The 7,005-nt window shown below is 24.9% G+C and overlaps 4 protein-coding genes across 4 annotated transcripts in view, besides 11 other annotated features; 2 read left to right on the top strand and 2 right to left on the bottom strand.

Annotated features, from left to right (window-relative positions):
- Window positions 1–265: 265 nt before the first annotated feature.
- Window positions 266–335: a sequence feature (AT_rich).
- Window positions 336–404: 69 nt separating this feature from the next.
- Window positions 405–439: a sequence feature (AT_rich).
- A 404-nt stretch (window positions 440–843) lies between these two features.
- Window positions 844–1,410, bottom strand: EDI_246020 (uncharacterized protein; the record flags this gene model as incomplete). Its single annotated transcript, XM_001736666.1, has 3 exons — window positions 844–945; window positions 1,030–1,267; window positions 1,391–1,410. 3 exons carry the CDS (start codon window positions 1,408–1,410, stop codon window positions 844–846), a joined length of 360 nt encoding a protein of 119 aa, XP_001736718.1.
- Window positions 1,276–1,384: a sequence feature (AT_rich).
- A 674-nt stretch (window positions 1,411–2,084) lies between the features above and the next one.
- Window positions 2,085–2,130: a sequence feature (AT_rich).
- A 127-nt stretch (window positions 2,131–2,257) lies between these two features.
- Window positions 2,258–2,297: a sequence feature (AT_rich).
- Window positions 2,298–2,354: 57 nt separating this feature from the next.
- EDI_246030 (uncharacterized protein) lies at window positions 2,355–3,677 on the top strand (the record flags this gene model as incomplete). The annotated part of the gene is made up of 1 exon (XM_001736667.1): window positions 2,355–3,677. One exon carries the CDS (start codon window positions 2,355–2,357, stop codon window positions 3,675–3,677), a length of 1,323 nt encoding a protein of 440 aa, XP_001736719.1.
- A 57-nt stretch (window positions 3,678–3,734) lies between these two features.
- Window positions 3,735–3,762: a sequence feature (AT_rich).
- Window positions 3,757–4,817, bottom strand: EDI_246040 (protein CIAO1, putative; the record flags this gene model as incomplete). The annotated part of the gene is made up of 4 exons (XM_001736668.1): window positions 3,757–3,903; window positions 3,952–4,626; window positions 4,673–4,746; window positions 4,793–4,817. 4 exons carry the CDS (start codon window positions 4,815–4,817, stop codon window positions 3,757–3,759), a joined length of 921 nt encoding a protein of 306 aa, XP_001736720.1.
- Window positions 3,916–3,964: a sequence feature (AT_rich).
- Window positions 4,759–4,779: a sequence feature (AT_rich).
- An 87-nt stretch (window positions 4,818–4,904) lies between the features above and the next one.
- Window positions 4,905–4,938: a sequence feature (AT_rich).
- A 376-nt stretch (window positions 4,939–5,314) lies between these two features.
- Window positions 5,315–5,378: a sequence feature (AT_rich).
- A 661-nt stretch (window positions 5,379–6,039) lies between these two features.
- Window positions 6,040–6,076: a sequence feature (AT_rich).
- A 61-nt stretch (window positions 6,077–6,137) lies between these two features.
- The window catches only part of EDI_246050 (uncharacterized protein), a gene marked incomplete at both ends in the record, with an annotated part of 1,030 nt that continues 162 nt past the window's right edge, over window positions 6,138–7,005 (top strand). The window contains one exon of the mRNA XM_001736669.1: window positions 6,138–6,994. Within this exon, the coding sequence (XP_001736721.1) occupies window positions 6,138–6,994 (857 nt within the window). The remainder of the gene's footprint in view (window positions 6,995–7,005) is intronic.

Genomic DNA, 7,005 nt, shown 5'->3' on the forward strand with positions numbered 1-7,005 from the left:
TATGTGATTCTAATATAACTTTGATCACTAATTTCATTTTCTAATTGTTTTGTGTCCTCACAAAAATTTTCTAAATTTTCTTTAAACGCTTTATAATTCTCACTCTCAACAAATTCTTGCATCAATTAACAAATGAGACTATTCTTTGAATAATAATAAAGTTCCAAATAGTTTTTCATCTTTTTCTTTTTTATGATATTCATTCTATTTTTTACTTTCTTATTTAAAATTAACACTCCAGTTTATCTAAAAATAATCCTTGCTCTTATATTTTATTTTTATAAATTTTAAACTTTTATTGTTTAAATAAATTTTAATGAATTTATGAATAAAATGGAGTTATTTCAACAAAATAAAGAGAATAGAAATATAATTTTTTTTGATAAGTCTTTTAACTAAGAAAGTATAATTTTCATAAAAATAAATTTAAAATATAAAAGAGTTAAATACTTTTATTCAAATAAATGGTTACTACCAATGAAGTTGCTTCTCCAGTTAAATTCAACTCACCTCAGTTTAATTAAACTCTTCAATAGAACTAAGAACAGTTATATTTGGAAATATTTGAAGAAAAAAGTGTTATTGAATTTAATGTAAATACTTATATTATTTACTAAAATGGATAGTTGTGTTGGTATTATGGGAATATTATTAGACAGGAACAAAGATAGTTTTAATAATGGAAAACCAATTGAAGTTACAATAGGTTAAACTCTTGTTCTTACATTTCAGAAATATCTTAATTTTATTGTGACAAACAGCCATTCATTCTAGAATATGATATAAAAGAATCTATTGAATATCTCTGATTTTTGTTGATTTGGTACTCCTATTCAATTAGCTTTAAATTGTGTAGTTCCAGAACCATTGCAAGATAGAAAAAAAGAGATTGATATTATTAGGAATATTACTGAAAGGAATGACTTTATCGTTATTAAATTCAATCTTTTATTCAATGAAACGAAAGAATGTAAAACTTTATTTATTCCAGTATTATTAAAGTTATAAGACGATAGTTCAATAATTAACAAATTGAAGCTTTGGCTTGAAGTGTATGTTGTAATATCTAGACATTGTACAGTTGCATTTCTTGGAAGTATTAATCTTTCTTCTCAAACAGAAAAAACTGTTTTTATGTTCAGATATAAAATGTTCAAAGTTAAGTTTTAATAATAATACTAATACTTGTAGTGTTTGTGACATAAATTCTCTTAAAAAATTAACAAATAATATGTCAAGGATCAATTGTATGCATACTTCTGAATCTCTATAAAGAAAAAAATATATATTCTATATAATATAATGATAAATATACAATCTGATTTATATAATACTTTTTAATTTTTTTTTTTTTTGACAATTGTTAAATAATTTATATATATTACAATACATTATCACATAAATAGTCATTAATAAAATAAATTAGATGAATACATCAAGAGAAACAAATTAGTCATTAAATAAATCTATTACTGATAAATGTATTAAGTAAATTATAACTTCTAAATAACAAGGAAATGAACAGAAATATTCAACTAATATATAACTGAAAAAAATTCAAATAAGTTATTCCGAAAAGAGTAATATTAAAAAAATATAGAAAGTGTTAACAATTGTCTATCATAACTCAAACTTTTTAATAAACCATTTATATGCTTTATGTATTATTCTCAAAGAATATAATTTATCTTATGCTAAAAAAGAACAATAGATGTTTAACAATAAACTAAAGGATGGTCATATTTATTATATATCTAAGTAACAAAATAGTTATATTATTCTTAAAAGATTATCTATAAGACAATTTGTCATATAAACAATACAATATTATATTTAGGAAGTATTTAAAACAATATATAGATTATTGTTTAAAAAAAAGAATCAAAAAACTGAAAATTTCTAATTTAGAAAGAAGTTATTTTAACTTAAACATAGATTATGATTAGTTTTTTAAATTTATTTCTATACGAAAATGGAGGTTTAGAATTCTTTAAATATAAAAATCTTCATAGTTATTCAGCTAGTATTTTTGGGAGAACTTATTTATAAGGAAGAGATGTATCAGTTAATTGTTTAAAACACTGAATAAATATTTAATTTAAACAACAACTTTAAAAATTTTATATTTTTCTTGAAGTTACATCCTTTTTTCTTTCTTTTTATGAATGGAGTAAAAAAGTGAAATACTTTTGGAATTTCTACTATGAGTTTATTGTTTTCTATGAGCTTTATGTTTGTTTCATGCAATTAACATAGCTTATATAATATTATGATAATAAAAGTATAATATTAATATAGTTTATGTGAGCTTAAAATGAAGAAAACTAAAAAATTATATTACCAGATCATCAACAATGTCTGATGTATTAAAACGTGGTGTAATGATAAAAGAAGGAAGTAAAGTGAAGAATTGGAAGAAGAGATGGTTCGTGTTTCATAATAATGGGATGTTAGATTATTTTACAGATAAAAAGGAAACCGACCAAAAAGGAAGTGTTGACATGAATAGAGCAAGTTCTTTAAGAAAAACAGAAGACAAGAAGAGAATTATGTTAGAAATATTATTAGAGACCAAAGTTTTTCGATTAGCTTTTGATTCAGAGATTACTCGAGATGAATGGACAACTATATTTCAAAAATTTATCGATGAAAAATGTGGTAAAATAGATCAGTCTTCAAATGCATTAAAACCTAAACTAGAGGATTTCGAAACACTAAAACTTATTGGTAAAGGAACATATGGAAAAGTAATGTTAGTTAAAAAAATTGATACAGGTAAAATTTATGCAATGAAAATTTTAGATAAGAAAGCAGTTGTTGAAACAAATGAAGTTGAACATACAATGGCTGAAAGAGAAGTTTTAGGAACCATTGATAATCCATTTATTGTTCATATGCATTATTCATTCCAAACAGAGAATAAGTTATATTTTGTAATGGATTTTATAAATGGTGGAGAATTATTCTATCACTTACAAAATGAAAGAAGATTTTCTATTGCTCGTGCTAAATTTTATGCAGCTGAAATATTGTTAGCACTAGAACATTTACATTTACATGGTATTATTTATCGAGACTTAAAACCAGAAAATGTATTGTTAAATGCTGATGGACATGTATGTATCACAGATTTTGGATTAAGTAAAACAGGAATGAAAGGAGAAGGAGATATGACAAGTACTTTTTGTGGAACTGCTGCTTATTTAGCACCAGAAATTCTATTAGGAGAGAAATATGATAGTGCTGTTGACTGGTGGAGTTTTGGTATTTTAACATATGAAATGATGGTTGGTATACCACCATTTTATAGTGAGGATGAACGTGAAATGTATCAAAACATTGTTAATGAAGCTGTTAGATATCCACCAAATACACCATCTTCTATTAAAACATTTATTGATGCATTGTTAGAAAAGAACCCAAGTAGAAGATTAACAGATACAACTATCATGAAACATCATCCATTCTTCCAAGGACTTGACTTTGATCGTTTAATGAAAAAAGAAGTTGTTCCACCTTATATCCCTCAAGTTCATTCAGCTGATGATGTTGCTAATATCGATCCATATTTCTTAGGAGAAACAGACGCTGCTATTGCAGAGGAAAAAAATTCAAATACTTCAGGTGGACAAGAATTTAAGTTTGATGGCTTTACCTATATTTCTAAAAAGGATTAAAATAAAGTAAACACAAAAATGAATTTTTCAAAGTTCAAATTCAATTCTTCTGGTTTCTTTTTTATAATACTAAATATTTTTAATTGACAATTTTCCAGATTTTCAGCATATTATCATCTCCTACAGAAATTGAGAGAGTTTTATTGATCCACTTGACACAGTTTACGTCATTAGTATGAGCCTCTTGTTTTTCTTTAATAAGCTCTAACTTTTTAGTAACAGTGTTCTATTGTTCGTGAATATTTATTATGTTATTTATTAAAATGAAACAAACTATTTTAAATAATCTAATTGCATTGTCTCCTGATCCTACTAAAACGTTATTGTCATTTATGTCAATAGAATAAATATCTCTATACTTTTCATTATTAATTGTATCTAATTCTACTAAGAAATTATCTTTAAATTCATATAATATAATTACTCCATTAGCACAACCAGCAACTACAAATTTACCTTCTTTAGTTATTTTTAAGTCCCAAACCGTTTTTCCATATGTTTGGATTGTTTGCAATTCACTCCACTCAGTTTCCTCTTCTCCTTTCCAAACTTTTATTGTTCCATCAAATGAACCGCTAAATAATATTGTTCCTGATGGATGGAATAATACCGTTTTAACATCTCCATTATGTCCAGTTAATACACTACAACATTCATAGTCAATTCCAGAATATGATTTCCATAACCAAACTGATTTATCTCTCGAACAAGTAGCAACCATGTTTGACCCAAAACTCCAATCAACACATTTTACTTCAGATTCATGACCTTCTAATGTTCCAATTATAGTATTTTCATTTAATTCCCATAAACTGACAGTTGAGTCGAAACTACAACAAGCCAATAATCCATTTTTACTGCACTTAACTCTTCTGATAGTTCTATTATGAGGTGTAAGTAATGGTTTTAAAGGAAGTAATTTCATTGATTCAAATGAATAAATGTGAACCTACTTATTAGATTGGGTTGGCATTAAACAAACCAATAAAACAAACATAAGGTGCTACAGAAGATGTATAGATTAAATTAGTTTTGGGTGAATAGTCTACACTCCAAATTCTATTTTCTTCTATTCAATAAGAAATAATAATTAAAATTAAAAGAGTAATCCAAACCTTCAAAAGAATCTACAAGTTGCATAAGGATGTAGTGAATTATTAGTTAAGATTTAATCTTTTTGTTAATGAGATTTTTTTGATGGTAAATACTTCATCATTTTTCTATTAGTTTTATTTTTTATTATTTTAATTTCATTAAATTTCTGTTAGAATATACAGTTCTAATCTCCCACTTTCCATTTTTCTTAATTCTTTATATTAATTTTGATGAAATTTCATTACAGTAATTTTGACTTCTTTGGGTAATATAGTTTATTCCAATTATTTAATTATATTTTGTTAACTTATTCTTTTAAAGGTTTTGGCACTAACTTTTATCCAAATAAATTTATCTACAAAAATTAGATTGTACGATAAATAAATCCCATAAGTCTTGGTATTCAATCAACTGTATAATTTTTTTTTCATTTGATTCATCAAACTAGATGATTTAAGTATTTTATCATTATCTATTAGATTTTAATTAACTAATTATTTATTCAGTTAAATTTTAAATTCTGAAACAGATTTATTCAGTGCAAAAAATTTCATTATTAATAATCTAATATTACAATAAAAGTTTTTATTAAAAAGAAATTTATAAGTAGTCAAGCTATTCTAAAATTTCTTTTCAATTTCTTCAACCACATTTTTTGAATTTAAACTTTAAACTTATTGTTCTTATTTCTTCAATAATTTAAAAATGATGACAAATGTTGCTTATTAAAAAAGAAGTGTTGTTTGTTTTAAATAAAACCTAAAACAATGTGGGTTATCAATAGTTTTATATTGATTTATAATACAAAAACTATATAGTCTCATTTTTCATTCAAGTATCAGAAGTTATGATGGGTTATTAGTTACTTCTCTACCAGTTTACTAAACTTAATACATAAATTACTTTCATTTAATAATATTAAAAAGTTCACAGAGAATGAAAGAGGTGTGTTTTTGTTTAATTTAACAACCCCATGTTTATTTTATTTCGTTTATAAAATTCAATGAAATAGGTTTTGTTGTTAGATGTTAAAGTGGTAAGAAATACTATAACTACAAAAGTTGAAAAATTCATAAAAATGAATTAGGTACTTAAAAGATTATGTGCTCAATTCAATACATTAAGAGTTATTAAATTAATTTAAATGGACATTAGTATATCAAAAATAAATAACAAATTAGTGTTATTTATTTTTCAAATATAATGAATATCTTTTAGAAGATTACAGTACTAATACCAACCAAAAGGTTAGCCGTAGTTAATCGAGATATTAAAATGATTATTTAATAATTATTTTTTTTTTTGGTTTATGGATTTTCATAAAGTTAAAAAGAAGATAACATCTCAAAATTTATAGAAATATAAATGAGTTGTTTTCATTATAAAACGCATTCATACAAGAGTTGGAGTTTAATATTATTGTGGTGTAGTTTAATTTTATTCGAGTTTTTGTTAATTGTTTTATCAATAATTTCATTCTTCTCATTAGTTGATGGGGTTGTTGATTTTAAAGCACGAAACGATCTTAATTTTAATTTAATCGATACTTATTCTATTGCTCAAACAGAACTAACTCCTCCAAAAAATAGTACATATATTTTTTCTGCTTTTTCTGATTATTTAGAAACCCATTTTTTGACTTTCTTAAGAACCAAAGGAATTTGGAAAGGTAAATGCACTCCTAATATAAAATTCTTTGGTCCTAAGATTCGAGAATGCATTAAAAGTTATTGTAATGAACATAAAAATGAAGACAGCTGTAAATCTTTCATTAGTTCCGATGGTCTCAATATTGTTCCTATGGTTTTTGAACACTTCCATTGTGTTGTTGATTTATACATAGAAAATAATTCTTCATCTACAAGTTTCCCAATTACTGTTGATTCAATTCCTAATTCTATGCAATTTACTACTTCTATAACGGAAGCTCAACGACTTATTATGGTTTACAAAGTCCCTTTATGGATGACATTTGATGAATGTACTATTCGACCACTTATTTCTTCAACAGAAAATGTCATTCAATCTGATGACGCCACAAGAGAAATTGCATTAACACAAGCTGGAAAATATTTAGCAACACCAACACTAAAAACTACAGGGAGAATAAAGAATGTAATTATTGTTGGGTGGAACCAAGACTTACTTGGATTTATAGTAAAAGAGTCTAAAGGAGAAGGTTTTGGACAAAGTAAAATGTACTGGGAAGGAGATCGGAGTGAGTTAGATGACT

The sequence above is a fragment of the Entamoeba dispar genome, genomic scaffold, assembly GCF_000209125.1.
Source record: "Entamoeba dispar SAW760 scf_1105229460015 genomic scaffold, whole genome shotgun sequence".
Taxonomy (NCBI): domain Eukaryota; phylum Evosea; order Mastigamoebida; family Endamoebidae; genus Entamoeba; species Entamoeba dispar.